Genomic DNA, 25,634 nt, shown 5'->3' with positions numbered 1-25,634 from the left:
GTGTTATCTCTTGACTGGCACATGTCACTCTGTGCTGGACTTGGGCCTGGTGGGACCCTTGGTGAGCTCCTGCCCCACCATGGGTCAGCATCGACCCCAGGGGCCAGCAGGGGGGTCCTTAGTAAAGCAACCTGCACCCACTGCCCCTCTGCTGGGCCCCGCAGCTGCTCAGGAATGAACTGGCACCAGCCCACCAGCTGCTCTCCTGGTATGTGCAGCCAGAGCCAGAATGCTGTGCCTTGACCTCCTCACTGGTCTGGACAAGCCTGGCCCCTGCCCAGGGCATCTCCCCTCCCAGCCTTACCATCCTGCTTGTCTTTTCCCATTAAGGAAGTGCAGGCAGCTGAGCTTTGGTGCTGGAGGAAAACAGGTGTCAGAGCCAAGAGTGATGGAGCCAAGTGGGGGGTGGTAAAGACACAGGGGAAGTTCAGAAAGCACACCCCCGCCCACATCAGGGCATTCCCCACCCCTTGCTGGGAACTTGGAGAAAGTCCATCTGCTGGTGACCCTGGTGTGCTCACCTCCACCTCACTGCCTGTCTCCAGTCCCAGGAACACTGCAGGAGGGAGATGGGGTGGCAGGAGTGTTTCTGCTCTCCTAGCCCTTACTGCAGAGCTGGGCTGCAGCCAGTACTTCTATTTTAAGCCCCACAATGTGTTTGAGGAGGCAAGTGGTGTGCACAGCTGAGCCTCACAGCCTGACAGGGAGAGGCCCTGCTACCTACATCCCTGGAAACTTCCCCTTCTCCCTCTAGGGCTGTTCCCCTTCTCCCTCTATGGCTGGCACAGGCTCAGGGCAAGTTGGACCAGCTGTTTTTTCCCCTTCTCAGTACAGGCGGCAATTAGGGCAGTTGAAACTGGCATGGTCTGGCGAAGTTACTGCAAAAATATCTGGGCTGTAGGAATGGGGTTCTATCCACACACTACTGCCCCCACCTGTGTCATGCAGCATTCACCTGCTGTGACCTAGGCTGGCAGCCATCCTGTGGGAGAGCAAGGCTGGGCAGGCTTGGCAGGGCTGTGCAGGCATGTACAGTATTTACTCTGTAGGTAGTGACTTCCCTGCTAAGTTCCCAGGGCAGGGAAAAGGGGCCCAGATTGCCTGCAGGATTAGCTGGGCTGAGTGCAGGCAGAGAGGAAGCACGGGACAAAGCATCCTTGTGAAAGGCACCAAACAGCTCAGGCTTCCCCCCCGAGCAGGACTGAACCTCACTGCAGGGCCCTCCTCATCTGAAGCTCCCCTGACTCCTTAGCAAGGACCACCTTGCAGAAAGCTCCTTTCCTCCTGTGCCGACGGATGCTGCTGGACAAAAAAGCTCCCACACTGTCTATTTATCTTTTAATAAAAACCATCATCCACCCCCCTGTGCTTGTGCTGTGTGTCATTAGGATGCCTGGGCAGCCAGCAGCACCCTGGGAGAGCACTGGGCAGGAGGGGTGCTCAGCGCCAGGCTGAGGCTGGGGGCTGCAGTGGCTGGGGCACAGGGCAGCCCCGGGGCTGGCTGAAGCAGAGCCACTTGGCACAGCCTCTTGCCCCTGGGGAGGCAGTGAGCCATGAAGTGGTGCTGGGAGTAGAGACCATGCCAGAGTGGCCCAAGAGGAGGATAAGAGGCAGGTAAGGGCATTTTCTCCCTTTGTCTGGGGCTCACTCTTTTTTCCCAAAGAACTTCTTGAAGACAGATTTGTTCTTGGTGCGAGGGGGACTGGTGGTCTTCTCCCCTCGTGTGTCCCGCGGGCTCCCTGTTTGGGCCACGAAGGAGTGGCAGCGTGCCCGGGGCACGGCCGACACCTGCTCCCCTATGTACAATGTGACAGAGTAACTGCTCCCGGCCTCCACCGGCTCCTTGGGCACGGCCAGCGGCGTGATCTTCTGGTAGGTGGCTGCAAGAAGGAGCAGTCAGTGGAAGGGGCAGTGTGCCAGCAGGTCCTGGCAGCCCTCTAGAGCCCTCTCCAACTGGGGGCTGCAGCCAAGGGCACAGGTATGTAGGACCAGGTGCGTGCTGGAGCAGCATCGCATCTGTCCTTGGCGGTCTGAGGGGACAGAGGCAGTGGTGCCACCTCCTGGCAAAGAAATCAGGACTGTACCTGAGGTGAAGGAGTAGGACCTCCTCTTGTTGGCCACCAGCCCATAGTCATCTTCTGGGCAGATGTTGTCCCACAGCCCGGGGGATGCCCTGGATGACCACTGCTGCTCCTTGTGCCCAGCCCCCTGAGCATTCTCTGAAGCAGAATGGAGACATGTCACAAGGCAAGGCCATCATAGGACACCCCTGTGTCATCCCCAAGGACAAGAGGGAAATGTATGACTATCTCAGTATCCCAGGAAGTGAAGTAAATGTTCCTTTCCCCAAGTCCCAAGCTCTGGGACTCCTAGCCCAGATATCGCCAAGTTCAAGACTGACCGACAGCCTTCAGCCTCCTTCAGCTGCCTCCCATGTACCTCTCTGAGCTGGGGAGAGAAGCTGGGGGACAGTGGTAACCAGCCAGACAGGAAAGTCACCTGCTGCTGTCACAGTCCCATCGACTGGGCCATCCTGGCTGCCCAGAGGCCGCTGCAGTAGTGGGCTTGTGCAAGGTAACACCACAATCTCCTGGCTCTTGGTGGCGGTGACCTGATGATGTCCCTGGAGGTGGGAGGTCCCAGGGCTGGAGACCCTGCTGAAACTGAAAGCAGCAGAGATTTAGTGAGCCAGACTGGCCCACCAGTGCCCTGCTGGAGCAGCATGCTCTGGGAAATGTGGGATAGAGTTATAACAAGACCCAGCTGGCCAGCTCCTGGCTACTCACCTGCCAGTACCACCAGTGCCCTCGACACGCCGTGCTGCCGCCTGGAAGTAATCCACTTCGGGGAAACCTGGGGGCAGCAAACATCCTCTGGATGCTGGCAGTGCACAGGATTGTCACACAGAGCCAGGCCCTGATCTGACTGTCCATGCTGCATGGCTGGCTCCTCCAACCTCCTGCTGTACTACCCGCTCTTGGTCTTGACAACCAACCTAGGATTTCATAGCAGGGCTTGAACTTCTCAGGTATGGGGACAGCAATAGGAAGACCTCAATATTAAAGTTCTCCTTGCCTCAAGGGCAAGCAAGGCATTTCCAAGCCCAGCGGATATGGAGGAAGACCAAGGCACAATTATAATTTTCCTGACACGGGTTTTTTCTGCTGAAGCACCAGTGACGTCAGTTGTGCTATTCCTGATTTATAGCTGTGTATGTGGTGTGAAAACAAAGCCTCCAAATCCTGCCTGGCAGAGAACTGCTGTTCCCAAGGCAGGCTAGGAGGATGCATAAATCAGAGTAAAATGTTTGCTGCTTCTCTTCTGACCCCCTATGTATCAAAGGGCTCAGCAGGGACTGAACAAACATGGTAACCACACAGAGCTGGGCCCCTGCTCTGCCTGCAAGGGCTGCTCACCTGAGTTTTGCTGCAGCTTCGAGACCCATTCATTCATGAGGGCCTGGGTGGGGGCCCTCAGGAGGTATTCAGAGCCATCCTGCAGCCTGTAGGGAGAGAGGAACAACATTGTAGGGTGTAGACATGACAGCCCCCACCAGACCAGAAAAGAAGAGAAGCAGGTGAGAAAGAAGGAAAGAAATCCTCATCTAAGCACTGAGCTGGTCCTGGCTGGGGATGTTGGTATGTGTCTGCCCCAGCAGGGACACACTTGGGAGGACTGTGGTTACAGCCCTGGACTGGGGACTCACTGAAGCCTGAAGCAGTTGGTCTTCTTGGTGTACTCGGCATCTGGGATGCAGACTGCCCCCGAGAGGTTCAGAGGAAGGGCCACCACAGAGCTCTGCAGCACAAGGGCAACAGTGGGGATTGGACGGCTCTGCCTTCCCGGGCCATGGAGCCCAGAGCCATGACCCTGCCGCCAGCCCCCTCCCACGTCATCCCAATCTCCTCCACCGCACCTTGAGGCTGTCCCTGCGGTCCTGGTAGAAGCACAGTGTCTGCCTCATCAGCACAGCGTGAAAGAGGCCCCAGGCCCGGCAGCTGGCCTGTGGGACACAAGCAGGGGACAGCTGTGATGCCAACAGCTTTGGAAGAAGACAGATGGTCTCATGCTGCTCAAAAGGCGGCCCAGCCCCTCTGAGGCTCTGCCCTTCCAGAATGGCCAGCAGCATTGCTGTGGTAGTTCCAGGAACATCCCTGGCTTCTCTCCATCCCCTGACATGTTCCAGCACCCCTGTCCCAAAGGAGCCCCACAGCCATGTCTGTACCTTTCTCCCTCCTGTCTGCAATACGTGCTTCCTTTCCAGCGTCCCCTCCATCATCTGAAACTCCATTTTACCAGGCAGGACCTGCAAGGGCACAGAGGATGGGCAAAAACTCCTCTGGGGCTGGTGGTGCCAGCTCAGCCTCCATGCGCATGAGGCCTATATGACCCATCCCTGGTCAGCAATGCCAAAGTGGGAGTGGGATGACAATGAGGAACAACTTTCTCACCTGGGCAGGGGCTGGGCTGTGTGTCACCTTGCTGAGGCTATGGGTTGGTGGGGGGTGTGTATGCTGCAGGGACTCCAAATACCACACCTAGCCCATCCCCACCAGCTGAAGAAAAGGGGCCACTGGAGCCAGGGAGTCCCCAAATACAGGTTATGTTTGCTGGAGTGGATAACCCAGCTGCTGCCTTGGCTGTTCCCCAGCCCACTACCTGATCCTGAAGGAGAGTCCCTGGCCTTTGGATCTCACCTTGCTGCTCTCTCTCTCCTCTTGCCGATGCCTCCGCTGATCCCAGGCACTGGAGGCATCCAAGGGGGCTGCAGACACCAGCTCCTCCACGTGGGGGGAAACCCTGAGCCCATTGGGACTGCCACTGCCACTGTGCACCACCCCAGGGCTCTTCTCTCCCGATGGGCTGTGGAGCAGCTGGGCAGTGGTGGGAAGCGTGAATTTGGCCACTAGCACATTGTTGGCTGATGAGAGGATGAGGGGCCTGCCAGCAGTGGCGCTGGGGCTGGGCAAGCTGCCTGCCCTGCTGCCCATCCTGTGGCTGGCACAGCTACCTGCTGGTGAGCTCTGTGCCTGTCGCTTGTGTGCCCCATCCCAGATGGCCTGCAGCTCCTCCTCCTCTTCCTCAAACTGCCTGTGGGCAGGGTGGCAAACTTCCTTAGTGCCCAGTGCAGGGCTCCGGGGCTGTGGAGACCCCAGTGCCCACTCAAAGACAGAGAGCTGGGTGGGGACAGCAGGGGAAGTTGGGGACCCTCTGGGCTGGCTGCTGCTGGCTGGCTGCTGTGTGCAGGCAGGGCTGGGGATGGCTCCAGCCCTGCCTGGGATGCTGGCAGGGGATGATCCAAGCTCTAGCCAAGCAGCTCTGTGATGCCTGGCCCTGCCAGTGGCAGTGGGGCTGTCGTCCTGGCCAAAGTGGGTGGCCAGCTCATCCCCCATATGGACACGGGATGGCCGGCTCGCCCTCAAGTCCAGAAGGTCTTTACTGGTGCTGCTGGGGTGCTGCGGGGTCCAGTGCTCCTTCCCAGCACGGTGTGCTCTTTGCTGGCTGCAGCTGGGGTTGAAGCTCACCTCCTGCTCACTCTTGGGGGACATCCCCAGCCTCTTGCTGGGCCCCTGGGGACTGTGCCTATGTTCCTGCCATCCAACTCCATGCGTGCCTGTGGGCTTCCAAGGCCTCACCCCTTGATCCTGCCTCTGCTCCTGCCCCTCTGCCTCCTGCTGCCGTGCCTCAGCCCCTCGGTGGCACCCCAGGACCACTGCATCCCGTGGCAGCTCCAAACTGAGCACAGAGCCCAGGGAAACGCGAGGGCATGTGATTTTGGGGTTAGGGAGGCAGGGGTTCTGAGGGGCTGCCCCGCACTCGGCATCGATGTCCTGCACCAGCGGGTTCCTGACATAGAGGAGCAGCTCCCCAAGCTGAGGTCCAGCAGCAGCTGCCCCTGGCCCCCCCTTCCTCCAGCCACACTTCTGAGGCCACGTGTTGCTGGGGCCGTGGCATTCCTCAGGCGTGGGCCGCAGGGAGCTGTCGCCCATGATGCCCCGGAGAGTCAGCAGCCGGGCCTGCTCTGCCCTGGCCTGCTCCCGCCGCTGCAGGCTGTTGAAGAGACAGCCAGCGCCGGCCTTGGGCAGGGTGTGGGAGACAGCCGGCATCCCAGCGCTGCATGCCGCAGGGCGGCGGACAACAGCGGGTGGCCGCTTCGCCGTGCAGGTTTTCCTGGCCTCCACCTGCATCTGAGGAAACAGAGAAGGAGAGAGACGTGATCCCCATCGCTGGAGCTTCCACCACCCTGTGCCAACTGCCCCTTTCCATGCTGCATCTGGAAAGCAGGGAGCTGCAAGGGCAGGCAGACAAAGATGCTCACCAGCGGCATGCGGTGCTGGGAATGACTGAGCTTCACCTCAGAACCCTGAGGGCTGCTCCCACACTGGTGCAGGCGGGATAGAGGCAGACAAGGGAATCTGCCCGTGATGGAGTCCCCCAGGTGTGGTACAGCTGGGGCTGACTGCCATACAGCTTTTCCCTGGCACTGCTGACCTCCAAGCCATCACTTTTGGGTGGCTACTGAGACAGCAGGCACTGTAGTCCATGCCTGCCAGCCCTGTATGCTCCATGCAGTAAAGCAATGAATGCAAGGGCAGGGACTGAGTGCAGACCCTTCCCCTCCCGTTCTTTGTAGACCCTCTCCCGGGCTTCCACAGCTGCAAGAGTCTGCAGGAGCTGGAGCAGTGTGCCCCTGTATCCATTAGGCTGGATGGCACCCATTACCAAAACCCTCCTGGCAGCCCAGCAGCCCCTGCCCCTGCCTCAACACCCTCCAGCTTCTCTGTCTTCCTGTCCTCTCCCTTGGGCTACTAAGCCTGGCTGCCCTTGGGGCTCCTCACACACAGACCTTTTTGCACAGGCTCTGGAGCAACAAAGAGATGTGAGCCCCTACAAATTTCCAAACTCCCAGCCTCAGAGTTACAAGCCAAGCAACCTGGAGTGAGATCCCCACCCCAGCAAAATGTGCACCTCACACAGCCCCAGCCACCCTTGTCCCCTTCAGCTGGCCACACAACGAACTGCTGCTGCCCTCCAGCAATGGAGCGGGGAGGCTCTCCCACTGGCCACTAGCTAGCCATACCTCCCATGGCCACCAAAACTACTGGAATGGGGAGCCAAACTGCAGCAAGCCCTGCCTGAGTCCCCTTCTCACATGTCCCAGCACCCACACTCTGGACCTCACAGGACCAGAAGGGTTTTCCCTCTCCCAGTGAACCACTGCCATCAGGGCACCATGGCATGGCCAGGAGGGATGGTGGCAGGCAGGTTCACACCATGCAGCCACTCTGCCCAACATGCAGCCTTCCCCGGGACGTTACCTCTTCCACCAGCTGGCGAGGTGGCTTTCTTTTTCGCTTTAAGCTACCCCAAGTGTTTCCTAAAAGCCCCTGGCAACGCTTCCAAAAGGTTTTACAGCCTGAGTGTTTAGTGGCGGGGAGCTGAGCAAGGGGAGAGAAAGAGACACACAGAGAGGACAGAGTGGGCAAGGAGCTGCAGCAGGAGAGCACAGGCAAAGTAGGTGGCGCAAGCCGGCCTCAGCCCTAAGGCATCACACAGCATCAGCATGGCCAAAGGCCCCTCTCCTGAGACCAACACAGACCCAGCAGCTCACTTAGAAATGCCCTAGAGGGATCTCAGCTTGGAGATCATCCCGAAGCCCTTGCAACCTCCCAGTCTGCATGGGGCTCAGCTCCAGAGAGCTGCCCTGGCTGTGTGGCCGCTGGCCCATGGTTCTGCCAAAGCCGCCCAGCATCCCCCCGTACCGTTGGCAGTGCCTCCTCCCCTGGCCGCTCGCTGCTCGCCAGCAGCTGTGCCTTCTTCTTCTCGCCCTTCTTGCCAATGCTGAGGATGAGGTTGACCGTCCCCCCGAGACCACAGGGGCCCCGCGGTGGCAGCAGCAGCGTGGAGGTCTCAGCAGGATCCCAGGGGGAAGCCTCCTTGGGGGATTCTGCATCATGGGGTGTTTTGCTGCTGGGCTCCCCCCAGCTCTGCTCCACTCCTGATGGGGCATCTGAGAGCGGTGATGTGGGTGGGGAGATGGCTGTTTTCTCTGGAAGCTTTGGCTCTAATCCTTGCAAAGGCTCGAGGACAGAGGAGGACATGAACTTCACTGGACTGTGGATGCTTTCCAGGTGGGGTGGAACACGTGAGGCATGCTGCTCCTGGGGACCAAGGCCAGAGAGGGAACATGAAGAAAGGGCTGCTGAAGCCAGGCATTTTCCCAGGATAGCCTTCCTTTTGCCCTGCCTGAAACCCAGAGACTCCCAGAGGTATTGGCATGCATCCCTCCCCACCTTCTGCATTACCCACACCATCCAGTTCCTCTGCTACCCTCAGCCTCAAGGCTGGTCATTCTCCCTGACAGTCTCAGCATGGCTGGGTACTCACTTGACCAGTGGGGGATGTGCTTGACAGGTTCTCCAGGCCCCTCCTGTCCTCCTGTCTGCTCCCCAGATCCTGCTGCTGATGCCTCTGTGCTCGCCAGCGCACCAGCACCCAGCCCAGCATGCTCTGCAGCTCTTCCAAGCGCTCCTTTATCTGATGGGAGGAGAGATGGTGGGCAGCCTGCAAGAACTCCTGACCGAGAGACACTGGTCCTACCAGGATATCTCACAACAGAGCAGTTAGGAGGTTTTTGCGAGTGGAATACAGTCACAGCCGCATCAACTCACATCTCAGGATCCACTGGGTGAAACTTCTTCCTGCCCTGAGCAGCCCCAGGGATGTACAGCTAATCCCATCCCACCTACTGGGCTCTGCACCCACACCTTGCTCTTTCTTTCATGGTCTGTCCACAGAGGACTTCAGGGAGTGCTGAGAATTTCCCCCCAGCCCTATTTCCCCTGTCCTTACTGTTGCACTCAGGTAGTGCTCCTCAGACACCAGCTGCTGCCCTGCTGCTGCTAGTGCCTCAAACTCCTTGAGTTTCTCTTCGATTCTCCTCTCCAGTTCCTCACATGGAGTCTCCGGGATACTGGAGCTGCTTGGGCTTTCAGAGAAGATCTGAGCCCGTGTGTCCTCAGTCCAGGAGCTGTGAGCACGTGAAAGACAGGCTGAGGAATGACCCAACCCTTCTCCAGCCCAGCAGGCCCCAGGGAAGCCATTCCCATGCTCAGGAATAGCTGGAAGCAGCTCACTGGGGTTGTGGCAAGACTTTTGGAGCAGGACGAGATGCTGCAGGGCTGCCTCACAACAGACAGCTGTGGTGCAACCCTGCATTCCAGGCTTTCCACGGTCACGCCTGGCTGCAGCTCCAGCACTGCCCACATAGTTGCCAATGCCATGCTCTCACCAGCTCCCCCTCAACCACCACAGAAGCAACCCCAACAGCTCACTGCCACTTACATCATGGCTAAATAATCCTTGAAGAAGTGCCGGAGCTGGCTGGCCTGCTGCACACGGAGCCGGGTCTCCCGCAGCAGCTCTCGCAGCCCTGCCCAGGCCCACAGCGTCTCCTGCAGCTCCCGGCTGACGGGGCACTGCCGAGCGGGGCACAGCTCTTGCAAGCGGGCAGCTGCTCTCTCCAGCTCCTCCAGCTGCCCTTGCAGGGTCTGTGACACTGCATGCTAAAGATCACAAGGCAGGAAAGGTTCGAGATGCATCCAACCCCTCTGAACCGAGGGGACTCCCCTGCATTCTGGGATGCAGGGACAGAGAAGAGGATGCTGGTACATGGGCTGCAGAGAGTGGGCAGAGCTAGCCTCACTGGGGAACACAGGAAGAGCACAGAACTGCCTGGCTTCCCTGTCCTGTGTGCATGAGTCGCTTCCCCACCAGAGGGAAGGAGTGAGGTGCTGGCGGCTGGGTGTTGGCACATGGGAGCTGATGCAAGCTCTGTCCCCTTGCCTGGCCCATGCTATCAGAGGGAGCAGGCAGGTCTCAGCTCCACTGGAAAATTCCAGCCCGCCCTACCACAGTGTGCCAAGGCTTACAACACCTGGGCTCCTGGAGGGGTGCCAGTGCCTCACTGGGACAGCCCCAGCCAACAGGGACACCTCCCTGGCAGTGCTCCCCTGACTCACCTCCATCTCCTGCTGGCAGCTTAGCAAGCCCTGCAGCCCTTGCAGGTCCTTCTCACTCTTCACCGTGGTGAAGATGTTCTCTGCTAAGGCAATGTCTTGAGACAGCGCCTTGGCTCTGCGCTGAAGAGCTTCCAGCTTTGGGGATATCTTCGCCACCTGGTCAGGCAGGAGGGGACACAGAGGGAGATTAGCCCTGGGGTGGAAGCCCCTGTGCTGCCACACAGCCTCAGCCCACCCCAGCCTGGGGACACCCTGCCATGCGGCTGGAAAAGGGCAGGTGCCAGCCATGGGAGAGACAAGGATGCCAACCTCGCACAGACTGGTCCCCATGAATCCCAATGCTCTTGTGTCCCACTGAGGACAGCTCAAGTGCGTGCCCTGTCCCAGTCAGCCGGCATGTCCAGCTGCAGATGAACCACCCAGTTGCATCCCCAGGCCCCCAGCCTCATTCCCTACCAAACGCTCCAGTCTCTCCATCTCTGCTGCCACCTCCATGACCCGCTCCCGCTCCTTCGCCGCGTCATTCAGCATCTCCACGGCCTCCTGCAGCTCTCCCAAGGGGCGGCTCATGTCCTCACTGCTTGGAGACTTCTCAGCCTGGGCTGAGAGCAGGGGAAAAGACCCCTGCGAGCCACAACGCCCACTCCCTGGCTGAAGCCAGCAGAAACACCAGACGTAAGAGATGGGGAGTGACACCCCAGGCAGCTGGGCTGGAGGGGAGCACCCAACAGGGACTCCTTGCCAACCACAGATCAACCCTTGGTCCAATCCCAGGTGCTGTGTGATCCCAAGGGATGCCTGGCCACACTGCTCACCGCTGCAGATCCCTGCTGGCTCCGTGCCTCCTCCTCTTGCAGGTCCTGCAGGAACTCGGACAGCACCAGGGAGTCCCGCAGATCTGCCGCCCGGTGCCGCAGGGCTGCCTGCACGTGTGCCAACCTGTGGAGAGAGGGGCTCATCAGAGGTGCTGGCAGCTTCTGCACCTCCTCAGGGACAGCATCCTCCTCCCCACCCAACCTGGGGACCAGAGAAGAGGCACCTTCCTCCAGGACTCACTTCTCCTCCACCATCTCCACTTTCCTCTGCATCTTCCTTGCTCCCTCGTGCTCAGTGGGTGACTCGCCTGCTGCTTCTTCCCGCAGTGCCTGCAGCTTGAGGCCACAGAGCAGGAGCTGCTTCTCCAGTCGGCTCATTTCTTCCAGGTCCTGGCGCAGCTCTGCCGGGCTTCTCATGGCAGCTGGTTCCAAGAGTGACCCAGCCACGTCTTGCAGCCAATGCTCAGCCTGGTCCAGCTCCCCCACCAGCCTCAGTGCCTTCAGGGAGAGCAGGGAAGACATCAGCCTGGCTCTGAGCCATCCAGAAGAGGCAGGAGCCATGCTGGCATCGCACTGGGGGTACCTGGGGCACAGGCAGCACAGTGGGAGAAGCGTGCCATCTGCAAGGCCAGCCAGAGATGGCGGTGCCAGTGTTGCAGCTCCAGGTGCAGTGTTGCAGCCCCATAGGTGCCAGCCTCACTTGGTGATCCCCAGCAAGCTGCTCCAATTGGAGCATGCCCTGTGCCCACCCTAGCCCTGACTCCACGTACCTTATCGATTTCTTGCAGCACTACGCCATTCTCCTGGTGCCTCCTCTGCAGGTCCTCCCACAACTCCCCCAGCTCCCGCAGCATGGCCTCCACCTGAGGGCTCCCAGGAGGCTTCCCTTGTGCTGGCCCCTCCTGGGAGGCAGGCAGGGCAGTGAGGATGGGCCCCACCTGGTGTCTTCCCCCCACCTCACATCCAAGCAGGCTCACCAGGAGCACAGCCCTGGCACTGGAGCTAGGGGCCAGGGGCTCTTCATGCATCCGTGCTGCCTCCAGGCTCGCCACTGGACATGGGGGGACTCCCATACCCACACTCTCCTTGCAGGGGGACAGAGTCTGCAGAGGAGCAGGAGACGTGCTGGGTTAGTGCCCAGATCAGGCATGTGGGCACAAGCCTGCATGCCCACGAGCAGCAGGAGGAGGTTAGGGAAGTGAGTCCTTCCCCAACACTGTCTCCTCTTGGGTGGGCAGGGAGCAAAGGGGACTCTTGGGGAGACATTACCGCGCTCACCACCTGGCAGACGTCCTGCACTTGGGTCTCCAGCTGCCGCATCCCCCACTCAGCCTCTGCCTCTCTCCTCCTCCAGCAGAGACAGGAGAGGGACAGTCAGGACTGCAAGGTTCCCCCTTGCACAGGGGAACCCCATCCCTGTCCTCTTTGACTCTGTCCTGCTCCCACAGCCACTCCACAAGCTGGTACCTTTTGTTGTCCCCTCCATGAGGGGGCTGTCTCACTGCTGGGGAGCCAGTGTTGCTCTCCTCTCCTTTCCTATTCTCTGCCATCTTCTCCAGCACATCTTTTGGTACCTGCAGCACAAAGGTTCCCATTCCTCCTTGGCCAGCACAAAGCATACACCTGCTTTGCCCCTGGCCTGGAACTCCCATAACTGGTGGGACCAGATCCAGGAGTGTTCACTTGGATTCTGCCCAACACCTGAACCCCTTTCCCATAGGCTCCCTTGCCTTCTCAAAGCAGAGGAGCTGAAGACCCTGGAGGAAGACAGTGCTCACCATGCTGCCGAGTCCTCTTGTCCATTTGGCTGCTGCTTCCTTACCCACAGCCCTGTGACTGCTATCGTCTCCTCGAGGCTCAACATTTGGAGCTGCAGCTTCGCCCCCCGCGGAACTGCCTGCCCGTGCTGGAGCCTTCCCTGTCCTGGGAAGGGAAGGCAAGGGAAGCCCAGGGGAGCAGAAGATAAAGAGAGACCCTGAGTGGAGCTGGTACCCCAGAGACAGCCTGCTGGGGGGCTGACCCAGGTCCTTCCCAAGCCTCTGGTTCCAGTGCTGGGGGGTCAGGGTTGGGACCCTGGTGCTCCTGCCCAGCTGTGCTCTACCTCAGTGCCTGCTGGAGCTGTGCCCAGCTCTCCTTTACATCTCGGTGCTTTGAGGTGACTCGGGCTGCCAGGCTGGGCTGCAAGTTTAGGAGCTGGGACACTGTCACATCCAGCATCTGGAGAAGAGAGAGCAGCTGGGAAGTGATGGAGATAGGGTTCATGAGTGATGAACCACCATGGTCATGGGCAGGGTGTGATGACAAACAGCCCTCTGGGGGCAGAAGAGGCAGTGAGTGCCTATCCCAGTCCTTGTCTGCCCTGGGGAGACTCCCCCACCCATCACTAGCCTCAGCCACCCACACAGTGCGGGGTGCACATTTCCCCTCTGTCAGGATGCTCCCCAGGGCTCAGAGGACGAGGCAGAGTCTTGCACTCACCATCACTTGGCTGGCTATGTCCCTGACATCTCGATCCTGGCATGGCTCGCCCTCCCCTGGCTTCCCTGTACAGCAGATGCTGCTCTGCTGTAAGAAGAGGTCATGGTCAGCAGTGGGAGGAGGACAGGACCCTGCTCCCAGCTCCAGCAGAGAGAAACCCAAAGCTGCACTTGCCAACCTGTCTCCCTTTCTCCATCCCCTGGCTCTCTCCCAAAGCCCAGGCTGAGAGTGCTGGGACCACAGGAGTTTCCATGCAGGGGACAAGAGCAAGGTGCTGCCCACCAAGTTTCATTCAGGCCACACAACAGCCCCACATACCAGGGTGAACCTGGCTCCAGTGCAGATACCTTTGCATGGATGACCCCGAGCAGGATATCTGCTTGCTGGAGGAAGGAGGCCACCTCCAGGGCCAGCTGCAGAGCCTCATGGTGCTCCTTCAGGGTCCCCTGCAGCCGCAGCCATCTGAGCAGGTGGAAGGGGAAAGGTGAATGGCAGCCTGTGCCTGTCTGGGGAGCTGTGCAGAGCTAGGCCAGGAAGTTTGGGGGGTTTTGCTTCCCAGCTGGTCAGCTCCTGGTGCCCGGCTCAGCCCACGAGTCCTCCACTCACGCTTTGTTGAGGTGCTTGCGCCGGGCTGAGACGTTTCTGCTCTCATTTTTGCCTTGTTTCTCCAGCTTCTGGGCCAGGCTGTTCAGCTCCTTGTGCAGACTCTGGAACTGCTGCTCCTCCTGGCCCGAGCAGAGAGGAAAGACATGAGCATCCCTCCTCAGGGACCTGTGCCATGTCCCATCCTCAAGGTATTTGGGGTCCCTGACAGGTCAGCAGCCCCCCAGCAGCCTCTCACCTGCTTCAAGTCAAGGATGCGGCGAGTGAGCTGGATCTTATCCGGGCTTTGCTGCAGGAGAGCTGCCAGAGAGGGCTTCTCCTCCTGGGCCAGGCAAAGGTGTGAGAAGGTGTGAGAAGGTCAGGGGACAATCAGGCTGTCCCCTTCCCCAGACCATGCTTCCCATGCCCCAAACCTTGTGCCTGATCCATGCCTCCAGCCGCTCAGCTTTCCTGTTAAAGTCCTGCAGACTCCGCAGCCCCCCCAGGGCTTTGCTCTGGCTGGCAGCCGTCTGCTTCAGGAGCTGCCACTGGTCCTGCAGGGCCAGCAGCTGCCTCCGCACAGCCTCTGCACTGGGGCTTGCCCTCCACATCAGCTGCTCACCCATCTGTGGGGCCAAGGGACCCACTCAGCATCAGGGGTTCCCAGGGACCCTCTGCTGCAGAGATCCCACGGACACAGGTGCTGCGAGTAACGGGAGCCATGCCACGCCATGCCCTGCCTGGCCGCACCTGATTGAGCTTTATCAGTGTGTTCTCAAAATCCTTCATGTCCCGCTGCAAGGTCTGAGCCACCTCCTCCCAATCCTGGAGGTCACAGCCGTCCTTCAGGTCCCGCAGCTTGCCTCGTACCCAGCTCTCTGCCTGCAACATACAAAAAGCCACGTGGCTGGGGGCCTCCACCAGAGCCTCAAGGACATGGCTTTGGGGACCCGAGCCCACAGCTTCCCAAAGCTGTGACAGGGACTGGAGAGCACCCTTTCAGCCGACAACCCATTTGCTCTGGGAATCAACAGGCCAGCACAGGCACTCAGCACAGCATCTGTGGCAATGGGGGTGTGAAGGTGTGCAGCACCTCACTTGTTTCCAGCGTGTGCCTCAGCCCAGCAGGAGAAGCTGGGCTTGCCCAAGCAGGCCAGTCTGCACCGAACATCCCTGCACAAAGCATCTCTCCCCCCCCCACCCTGCTCCCCAGTGCAAACATCCATGCATTCTTCCCACCATGTCATGGAAGCAGCCGTCCCACCATCTCGGTTCCCATGCTGCTGGGGAGGGACAGGGTCTGAGAGGAGGAGGAGGAGAACGGGGCACGGGAGGAGCATGCGCACACGGAGAGGAAGCAGGGCCCTGGTGTGGGCTGACCCCCTCTCCCTGGGGCTGACAGCCAGGGAGAGGCAGCCAAACATGATCTCATGCCACAACCATGGCTTCGCTCGGGCTGGGAGTTCAACCCTCCCTGCTGCGCACCCCACCCCACAGCTCACATGAAAGGCTGCCGGTGGCCCTCCATTCCACTTCCTACACAGACCCTTGGGAGAAGGCCCCAGCCGGCCTCACCTGCAGCATCTCCCGGTTGAACTGGGCTATCAGAGGACTCAGGTCAAGGAGAGGGGCTGCTCCCACGCCGCTTCGCCCACTGCATCTTGGTGCTGCAGCAGACTCCTTGCCCTTAGGGCTCTCTTTCTGGGGTGATGACACTGGGGATCCTGCCAGCTGCGGGGAGCAGAAATGGGGTGGGGAGTGTCAGTGTGCTGCCCCAGGGAGCCCTCCCTGTCACCTCCCAGGAGCATTTCAGAAACCCAAATGAAGTAGGTCAGCATGCCTTATTCTTAATTCCACTCCTTCACTGACATATTTGGGGTTCTCCTCCACCACACCGAGGTACCAGTTCCCTCTACCAAGGCCACACTGCTGGCTTTTGCAACCCCAGCAGGGGGGTGCTGGGCTGTCCCTCAAGTGGGTCACTCCCTAGGTCATTCCAGGCTGTTGGGATGGCACCCAGCACCTGGACTGGTCCCAGCACCCACACTGGAGATGGAGGCAGTGCTTGCTGCCCCTCCAGCCTCAGACAGTGCATCCCTGCAAGGAGCATTCATGTCTGTAGCATTTGTTTGGTGTCATGCAGGGGGATGCTGCCAGGAGATGGGATGGAGGGCCATGAGGCAGGTTCCAGGTAAGCCCCACCACTCCTTTGGTGGCACCCAACACCCCCATCCCTGGTGAGTGGTTGGAGGGGACAGAGAGCGCAGCATCTCCTTGGGATTTGGCCTCGTGGACAGTCGATGCTGACGAAACCCTCTGTCAGGGTTCCAGCTCTGCCAGGGGTGACAGCAAAGGTCAGCCAATGAAAGTGCTGGCCCTTCTCCAAACTCAGTCCTGGGCCCAGCTGCACACTGCCCAGGGGACAGCACCATCACCCGGGCACACACTTCCCACCCTTCTGCCCAGGGATGGGGATCTAACTGCAAACTAACTGGTGGCAAGCAGGAAACGGAGAATTTTCAGGAGGAACCCAAAGGTGCAAGGCTTGCTGCCTCCTCTCAGCAGGCAGAAATTGCTACTAGAGCTACCCTGGGACAGCCCTTTCTCCTTGAGAGGGCTGGGTGTGAGCTGCCCCACAGGGTCTTAGCTGTCCCCAAGCCCACTAGGGAACAATTTTCTAGAAGCCTGTGGAGCAGTGGGGTTTGGGCAACTGTTTCAGACTCTCTAAGCACTCTGGCATGTGCTGCCCTGCTGACAGCACGGGACTCACTTTCCAATGGCTGTTCTACTTAACCACAAGAACTACAGAAATCCTCTGTATTTTTTTTTTTTTTAATAGCAACACAGATTCTCAGGCCCTCCTGTGACTCTGTGACCTTTAGTCTCTTGACTCAGCCATGGTTGGAGGAGCCCATAATCTGGCTCCCTTGGAAGCAATAAAACCTCTGGGCACTGCCTGGTGGGCTGATTCCTTGCCCCATCACGCCCAGCTTGTTCTCACACTCACTGGAAGAGGCAAGGCTCCATCCACACCTGGGCACACCACCAGCAACCAGCCTCACTGCTCAGCTCCAAGCTGCATGTCATGCCCCTCTAATTGTTGAGGGCAAGGGGACATACCGCATACAAGGGAGAACATCTGTCCACTGGAGAGCAGAAAACACTGGCCTGAACACTCCCAGGCTCCTGCTGCTTGTCCTCCGCATCCACATCCTTCCTGAGGAACACCTAGAGGAAGGAAGGCACAGCTGTGAGCCTGGTAGTGCTTAACTGTGCTGGCAGCCAAGGGGACAGAGGAGCACTCACCCACCTCCCCCTGCCCTGGGCCAGAGGCGGCTGCTGGCAGAACCCAGACGCTGCTTGGCTGCGCTCCTGCCCATCCCTCCTTACACATCTAGGCCAGGCTTCTCTGAACAACATCCACAGCTCCCACCACATGATTAGCAAGTGGGAAGAGCTCCTAAGCCTGCTTTGCACACCGCCTTCTCCAGTTTAGCTCCCAGTATCCCCAACAACCTTTTCTCTCCTTGAATTGACTCCAAAGCCAGCAGAAACCCATTTAGTGATCACCACTGGCCCCTGGTCATCTAAGGATGTTCAGAGTGAGACTCCCCTGCTCCCTTCCAGAACAGTAGGGCAAAGGCATTAGGGCATAGGATTACATTAACTCCAACATCATGAACTTGAATCCTTTCAGCTCCTGGTCCCTGATCTCAGCCTAGCTGGGAGATGAGTTAAGGGGGCAGCTGGCTTGCAGGGAAGGGCTTCCAAAGGACAGCAGTGAGGGTGGAAGCAGGAGAGGCAGGAGGAAGGAAGTCCAGGAACTGCAGCCAGGCACAGAGAGGATGTCCAGGATGAACTCCACATTACCTTATCCTTGATGCAGCACAGCCCCAGGAGGAGAGGTGCGTAGGATTGTTTGGATCATGCCCAAGGGCATGAAGCCTCATCCTCTACAGATGGATCTTTTCTTGGACTGTTGGATATAACAGGCTAACTTAGGAACCTCCTTCCATTCCCTTCCCGGGGCCATCTTGCTGTCTCTGTAATAGCCATCCAAGCAGGCACAGGGCAACAGAAACAGGGTGGTGGACAGTGTGTGCTGCCCTGACAACCCCTCCTTGATATCGCTGCAAACAGGGTGCCGGATCAGCCAGAGCCAGCCTACCGCTGCTCAGGCCACTCCTGAGGACACTGTCCAAGGGAAACGAACCTAGGCAAATCAGAACTCCCTTCCTGCACAGAACACGGCTTCCCACCATCTCTCCAGCACTGCAGAAGAGTCCTGACATGAATGGCAGCCCCCAGCATGGAGCTGCTGCCACCAAAAAGTCTCAGAGCCCTACAAACAGTCCAACAGCTCTACAGCCTCTAGGAGAACAGCACCACCGGACCTTTCCAAGGGCCTGCGAAGCTTGGCCCATGGCTGCAGAGGACAGCCCACTGCCACATGCCATAGCATCCCATCCCAAGTAGGAAGAACAGTCAGGGTACAAGGCTGAATCACAGCCCAGCAGGCACAGTGAGAACTCAGCAGGATGGTATCAGAAGGAGAAGGCACCTCCTTGCCTGACCACGGGGCTGAGAGGTTTGGATGCATATTTAGGGAGTGATAGGGAGCTAAATGTGAGTTGCCTGTGAGGCATAAGACCCTAGAGAGCTCTATGCAGTAATGTCTCAGGCTGGCCCCCAGGGCTCAGCCGTGGGAGACAAGCCTGCAGGTGACACGGGAGCTTTATTTAAAGTCCCTGTCTCACGATCCGGCAGCCGCAGGAAAACAGGGCTGCCAGCACAACGATGACTTCATCCTTCCCGCAGAGCTGCTCCACCGGGACTACCCCCCCTTCTCAGTCCCTCTGGCTAGAGCTGGGTCCTCGATCCGGCAAAACAACAAACTCTCTCAGCAACCGAAGTCCGGGAGAAGGAGCTGAGCCTGCCTCAGCATCCATGAGGTGCTGTGCTAAACGCTCCCTAGCAGGACACCAGGCTTCACGACACGAGCAAAGCCACACGTGAAATGAGCGCAGCAGCCTCAGCTGCCGCCTCTGCAACACTTCTTTCCCCCTCTAAAAGCAAAATTAACACGGCACATATGCTTGCCGCATTCCCATAGAATAGGTGCCAGTGACTTCCCACGAACAGGACGAGCCGGGGCCAGACCCTCCTAGGCAGCACTGTGCTCATCCTGGAGGAGCCCCTCATTCCTATGGGGCAAGAGGAAAGGGCAAATCCAAGGGCTGTGGGGTGCACTTGGGAAAGCATTACCGTGCTCTGTGTGGGAGACAGTGTCCCTCCTCTCCTCCAGCTGCCCTCCCACATGTTTTCCCCTGCCCCCAGCTCCCTCTTTTCCTCCCAAAGCTCCATCTTGCAGCCTGCACTTTCAGCTCCACATTCTCATGCTGGACAGGGAGGAGGGGCCGATCCTGGCAGCCTCCCGAGAGTCCCACACCACTGTGCCCTGCACGTGTCCCTGCCTTATATGAAAGAGGGGAGCCCTCAGGCCGATGCCCTTCGGGCTGCGCAGACTCCGGCGTGCCGGAGGAAGCGGCACCTCTTGCGAGGCTGTGCCTGGCCTTTATTGGCAATGAAGATGAGGGCTTTGGCAGTGGGCTGCGTGGCTCTCCCTAGCACCATCCTGCCGGGAATCCAGCTGTTGCAGGTCAGGGTTAAATCCCAAGGAGTTCCTGCCTGCTCTTGCCAGACACTGCGAGGTCTCCGAGATGCCTTCCTCCCCATCCCACCCACATAGGGGGTCTCCTGAGCTCTGGCACAGCTAGCACTCAGACTTGGAGGGTGGGGTGCTGAGAGCCCTGGGTCTTGATCCTAGCCTTGTCCCAGCTTTGCCTGACTGTGTGGCCGTTCATGAGTCACTTCCCTTCTCCCAGCCTCCGTTTCCCCTCTGGTAAACGAGAGTAAGTTCCCAGCTCCCCGCACTCAACTGCATCATCACAGGCATCTCCAAAGCTGAGCCCTCCATAGCCAGGCTCTGGGGCAGGGCTTTTCTGGCTCATCTCAGCCCCGGGGAAAGCTCATCTCCGCTCACCCGCGAAGACTTCCTGCCCTCCAGCCTGATGGGACAGAGAAGTGCGTGGGGGGCACATGGGAGGAAAAACAACTACCCCAGGAGCCCTGCAACGACTGCTACCTGGACGGCATGGGCATAAGGCAACAGGGATGGGCGCAGCCTCCCCAGGACCTATCCATCCACTGGCAGCGAGGAATGGGGAACTGCAGGGAAGACAGAGCGAGAACAGGGCACAGGGTACCGGGATCGCTTACCTTGAACTGAGCTTTCCCTGTCCTGCTGTTGTTGTTGTTGTGGTTCCTCTCGCCGCCGGCGCGGGCAGGGTCCCCGGGTGCCCCTGCCTCTCCCGTGCCAGCATCCCCGTACCAGTTGGACAGCGTGATCTTCTTAATGGAGCGGGCTAGGGAGCTGCGGTTCAGCCGATCCTCGTCGGGGCCCCCGTCCTCACCGGGGCTGGGGCTGCGGGGCTGCCCCGCGGGGGCTGCGGGGCCGGCCCGGGCGTGGGCCAGGTACAGGGAGATGCGCTCGTTGATGCTGCGACGGAGGCCGCGGTGGCTGTCCAGCGCGGAGGCGAGGGCGATGCCGGGGCAGGCGTCTCCGGGGAAGTCCGCGGCACACTTGGGCAGCGAGAGCCTGGTGCTGATGGTGAAGGGTTGCACCTTCCTCGCCGTGCTGCCCGACATCCTCGCCCTCCCCGCTGCCCGCTGCGGGCAGTGGGGGTCCCGGCCCGGGCACCGCGGGGTGAAGCGGCAGTGTGGAGCCCCCACCGCCCGGGAGAGCGGGTGATGGAGATGGCCCGGGCAGCGCCGGCTCCTTCCCCGGGGCGGGCGGCGGCGCTCAGCGGCGGGGCGGCCCCGCGGCGGGGGGCAGCGGGGCGGGGGGCGGCCCAGCAACCATGGCCGGAGCGGCGAGACGCGGGCAGCCGTCCGGCCTCGGCTGCCTGGGCGGGCCCTCCGCCCCCGCCGGGACGCGTCCCCTCCCCTGCCCGGTCCCTCCTCCCGCGGCGGGCCGGGCGGGCGGGAGGAGCCGCCGCTCCCCGCCGGGTCCGTCCCGTCCCGTCCCTGCCCGTGGCCGGCCGGCTTCAGTCGTCCGCCTTCTTGCGCAGGTTGAGGAGGCAGAGCAGGCAGGTGAGCAGGGCCTGGCGGCTCTCCCGGGAGCGCAGCCGGCGCCCCAGGCGGCGGAGCGGCGGCAGCAGGCGCCGGCGGGCCAGCGGCAGCAGGCGGGCGAGCAGGGCGCGCAGCAGCGGGGCGGCCAGCGGAGGGGCGGGCATGCTGCCCCCGAGCCTGCGGGCACAGCGGCACACCCCCGGCTGACCTGCAGCAGCGGGGCTGTTCGGCAGCTCCTCGCCTTTTGGAACGTCTGAGCCGAGCGGGAAGTTGGGGGTCTGCACCCCCTTGAGAGCGGGGCTGCTTGGGGCAGGCCCGAGGGAGAAACACTGGAAGGGGCTCCTTCCCGCCTCTTGCCCGAGTCACTCTTACCCTCTTTGGGATCCTTGCTGCTCCGGGACACCAGCCAGCTTTTTCTCCCGGAGCAGCCTGGACTGCTCAGCTTCCCCAGTGTGAACCTGCCACCGGCCCAAATGGCAGGAACAGCTCCAGAGCAAGGGACAACAAAAAAAAACCCCAGCTGTTCATTTAAATGCCCCCTCCTCCCAGGTCCGATCACACTCCCTGAAAGTGATACTGCTTCACAGCCGACGCCCCATTTGTCGGGGCAGTGTAGGGGAGATAAGGGGGGCAAGGGAGGATCAACATCTGCCCACCACAGAAATGTGGGCTGGCAGGGTGGGGTTCTGTTTCGCTGCAAGGCTTTGCCATAGCCCTTGAGCAGACAGCTGAGTCTTAAATATGCTTGCCTGTCATTCCCTGCCAGTGCCAGCAATTGTCACCCTGCTCGTATAAAGGCCAGGAATGCAGACCAGGTGAGCCAGCAAGGAGAGTAGGCAAGGGATGGCCCAAGGCATAATATACTGAGGAGCAGTTGGGTACTGCCCTGAAAAAGAGCTTTAGTTTGGCTCCATGAGTGGCTCAAGAGCAGGATAATAACAAGTGTCCTGCACTTTCCAGCTGAGTTCCAGTGTTCCTAAGCTGAGTTAGCTTGGGGCAAGCAGCCAGGGGAGCACAAGCTAGCCAGACTGAGCATGCGGGCAGGAAGGTCCATGTTCATGTCTGTGCCCTTCCACTTCTCTCCTGTGCCGAACCTTTCCTCCTGTGCCGAACCTTTGTTTTGTTCCTGGTGGATGTCTGTTTTCATTTCCTCCACTTGTTTCCTTCCAAAACCCTGCCAAGGCCCTAGTTTTGGCTCTCGCTCAAGAAGAATTTAGGAGAATGAACAGACACAAGGGACCAAAAGCTACTGTTCCATTTCCCTGCCTGCCTGCTGTAAGCTGTCCCCAGCCCAGTAAGTCCCATCCAAGGGTGGTTAGTTCAGCCAGGGTGACCTTTCCCAGCCCCACGGATTCTTCCCAGGGAGCCAGCCATGGATGAGGAAAGCAGGCTGGCCATGTCTCAGCACAGGGACACCATGTGCTGAAAGCAGAAACAGCTCCCCGATGGCCCCAGAGCTTCAAGGACCGGGGTTGACGTCAGCCCCTTGGGCCTGGCCTCCCGGAGGCTCCCGGGCTCCGGGTGTGCCGTGGTCAGAGGCCGCGGTGCAGGGCTCAGGGCTCTGCTGCGCGCTGCCGCCAGCTCCGTGCCGGCCGCCTTAGGGGAGCGGGAAGAGCTCCGACGAAGCAGGAGCCAAAGCTTTGCTGCAGCTATGTCAGGGTTGGTGATTCCCCAGGAGGGAGCATCTCCCCTTGGATCAGGGAGGCAGCGGGTGCAGTGCTTGGCCTGCTCTTGAGACTCCTGGGTTCACTGTGCTGCAGCCGATCCTGGATAAGCCTTACTTAATGCCTCGATTTCCCAAGCAGTACAGCTCCACTGGGAATACCCTCTCCTTGTGCAGAGGGCACTTGCAGCATCCTACCTCTGAGCAGGCTGGGGACCGCTGGGATGAAAATGCAGCATCCCAGTCAGTGCTAGTGATGACAGTAATGGAGGAGAGTGGACATCTTAGTCCCTAGGGAGCCTTTTCCTAGGAAGAGCCCTGCCTGGGCTGAGGGAACTAGTCTTCTTGCCATCCCTACTGGAGGAATCCTGTCCTCCAGTCCCATGGGGAAAGGGAGGTGCTGATCAGGTGCAGAGATGCTGCCGCACATTCCTGGGAGCATTGCCTCTGAGTGTTAGGTTGTATCTGAGTGTAATGTTGCCGAGATACACAAGGGAGTGGATGGAAAATTCTTTTGGAACAAAGGGGCTGTAGTGTGTGGCCTCTGCAGAAACGTGTTCCTTGCCAGGGAGGGAGTGCAGAAGGCTCTCACCCTGCTTTGAGAGCCAGATGCTTGCAACATCCCAGCACTGAGAAGAAGGTGGGGCAGGGCTTAATTGTCAAGCTCTTGGGACTCATAGAAAGGTAGATTTTTGTCTCTTGCCAAAAATTCAGAGATCTTGCTGAGTTACTTTCCCCATCTGGAAGGTATGGGTCCAACTGGGCAAAAGTACAGCCCAGGGAGATGAAGGGATTCAAACTTGCTCCTTTGTTGAGTATTGCCCACAGCTGGGAAGAGAATGCAACCTTGAAAGAAAACAAAATAGCACCAGTATCTACTTCGGAACTAAGGATTTAGGGCAGCAGAGTCCTGCCCGTGTGTTTCCTAGGCCAAGGCACATAGAGCCTTGCTGTGACTTCTCTGATCCATGAAGGACCTTCTGGTCCTGCAATCACTGCTCTGTCTCTCAACACTTTTTACTTGTCTATGTTTCATCCCTCTCCACCAGGGGACTCAAAATTCCTCACCAGATAGTTGGGTTATGTTTTGCTGGGTATGTGTCAAGACCGCTTCCTTTCAGGCATCCGTTTTCTTCATTGTATCACCTACGAATGGATGGGAAGGGCTGAGATCCACTTCCTGAGCCTAACCAGGGACTGCATACCCCTCCATAGTAATTATTTCTCACAGATGATCAGTTAACATCTGGACATCAGTGAACAAGGAGAAGGAGATTCCCCTGGGCAGCATGAGGATGATGTGGGCTTCTGGTAAGGCTGTGGTTGGAGCAGTGCTGGTGAGATAGCAGGGCTGGAAGCAGCCCACACAGGGCTCTATCCTCAGGGTCGTGGCAGGACTGTGCAGAGCTGTCCTCTTGTCTTCTCCTCCCTGCCATCCCAAAGCCCTGAGAATTCAGTTGTCCAAAGCCCAGCCCCTTCCTTCTTGCTGCTGAGCATGCGTGAGCTCACAGCCCACGCATCCTCTGGGCAGATCCTGGGGCTGGAGCCAGCCGCCACCTCCATCTCCTCTGCGAGAGGATGGACCCGTTGGGAGGCACGGCTGGAGGGTCATGGGTGTGTGCTGTGCCAGCATCTGGGCAGGAGATGGCCATGCTACCTCCTGCTACAACTCCCCTTGGTTGCTGCTGCCCTTCTGTGGAGGGAATGTCTTCTGAGCAGTCCTGTGCTCCATCACACAACAGGCAAATCTGGCACAGGCCACCCTAGGAGTGACGTGCCAGCACTCAGCCTGCTCCCAGAACAGCATCTCTGCTCCGTGGGAGGGCAAGACCCTCATGCCATCTCAGAGGCAGGGGACAGAGCAACCATTGGCACAGACTGTTGTATGATAACATCTCCAAAGGGTTCAGCAGGGATCATGGGAAGAAAGGCATCTCCACCAGATGTAGATGAGGTTTGCTGCAAGTCTTGCTCTGGGCAGCACTGGGAGCTCTCAGAAGTGGCAGGGGAGGAAGATGAGAGTCAGGAAGGCCAAGAGTATTTTGTTTTAGGAAGCCTCACCCTTCTGGCAGGGATCCCAGAGGGTGCTGGTGGTGGGGACAGTGGTGGCACCCAAGCACCCAGCCCCGTGCAGGAGGAGCACAGGCCATTCCTACTGAGGAGGGATGCAAATGCTATAAATAGGTTGTTTAATGCACTGTGGCCAGGCCTTGGAAAGCCCCAGCCCATGCACATTCCCTGCTGCTGGCGCTGGGACGGCAGCTGTTGAAAAAGGCCGGATCCAGCAGCTGCTGGCTGGTGCTCCTGGCCCCTGGCCCAAGTCCCAGCCCTGCTGCTCCCCTTGTGGGGCGGCTGAGACCTTAGCATCCCTTGGCACAGGTGCTGAGGCTCTGTACTGGTGTTGGTGCTGCTTCCTGAACCAGCAGTGACTGCAGGATGCTGCTGGTGCTAGAGGGACAAGGAGGATGAGGAGAGGGCTTTCTTCCTTGATGTCCCTTGCAGTAGTGGGGAGACCGCCGTGCCTGGCTGGGAGCTGTGGGGCCATGCCGGAGTCAGCTGCTGCCCACCCACGAGCCCTCAGCTGTGGCTGTCCCCAGCCCCAGCTTGAGATGCTGGGCCCCCACAGCCGTCTCTGCTCACACAAAGGCCCCTTGTGCCCACGGGAATGACATTCCTGCAGTCGTGGGCCCGGGGCATAGTGAAGCATAGCCAAGGGGGAGATGCCAGAGCCCAGCTGCTGGGGCAGCTGGTGGGGCCAGGTGGAGATGGGCTGTGGTTCTGGCCCCCTCCCGTGCCTGGGGGATGGACATGAGCAGCTGGTGGGAAAGGGGGAACCCCCAGGAAAGGCAGGCAGCTCTGGGCTGCGGGAGGCAGGGCCATATGAGGTGCAGGAAATTCTGGGATGCTGGGGAGCAGGAGCAGTGGTGCTGTGCATCCATGGTG

General features: G+C 59.5%; 1 protein-coding gene across 1 annotated transcript; it reads right to left on the bottom strand.

The window, feature by feature from the left end:
• Positions 1–1,324: 1,324 nt before the first annotated feature.
• On the bottom strand, positions 1,325–20,859 carry LOC121335746 (spectrin beta chain, non-erythrocytic 2-like). Its single transcript, XM_041404155.1, has 32 exons — positions 20,177–20,859; positions 17,018–17,125; positions 15,473–15,628; positions 14,648–14,779; positions 14,332–14,523; positions 14,157–14,240; positions 13,922–14,040; positions 13,663–13,777; positions 13,316–13,402; positions 12,939–13,054; positions 12,616–12,760; positions 12,305–12,411; positions 12,107–12,188; positions 11,815–11,940; positions 11,608–11,739; positions 11,079–11,335; positions 10,838–10,961; positions 10,479–10,673; positions 10,023–10,178; positions 9,346–9,566; positions 8,854–9,031; positions 8,389–8,538; positions 7,764–8,162; positions 4,698–6,188; positions 4,226–4,306; positions 3,917–4,003; positions 3,707–3,798; positions 3,417–3,502; positions 2,787–2,853; positions 2,500–2,663; positions 2,085–2,219; positions 1,325–1,880 (listed from the first exon to the last, which is right to left on the bottom strand). Exons 1-32 carry the CDS (start codon positions 20,603–20,605, stop codon positions 1,645–1,647), a joined length of 6,249 nt encoding a protein of 2,082 aa, XP_041260089.1. The 5' UTR covers positions 20,606–20,859; the 3' UTR covers positions 1,325–1,644.
• Positions 20,860–25,634: the final 4,775 nt, after the last annotated feature.

This window comes from Onychostruthus taczanowskii, unplaced genomic scaffold, assembly GCF_017590055.1.
Source record: "Onychostruthus taczanowskii isolate IOZ18803 unplaced genomic scaffold, ASM1759005v1 scaffold21, whole genome shotgun sequence".
In the NCBI taxonomy this organism is placed as follows: domain Eukaryota; kingdom Metazoa; phylum Chordata; class Aves; order Passeriformes; family Passeridae; genus Onychostruthus; species Onychostruthus taczanowskii.
The sequence above is the reverse complement of the archived record's forward strand: the minus strand, read 5'-3'. Positions and strand labels throughout refer to the sequence as shown.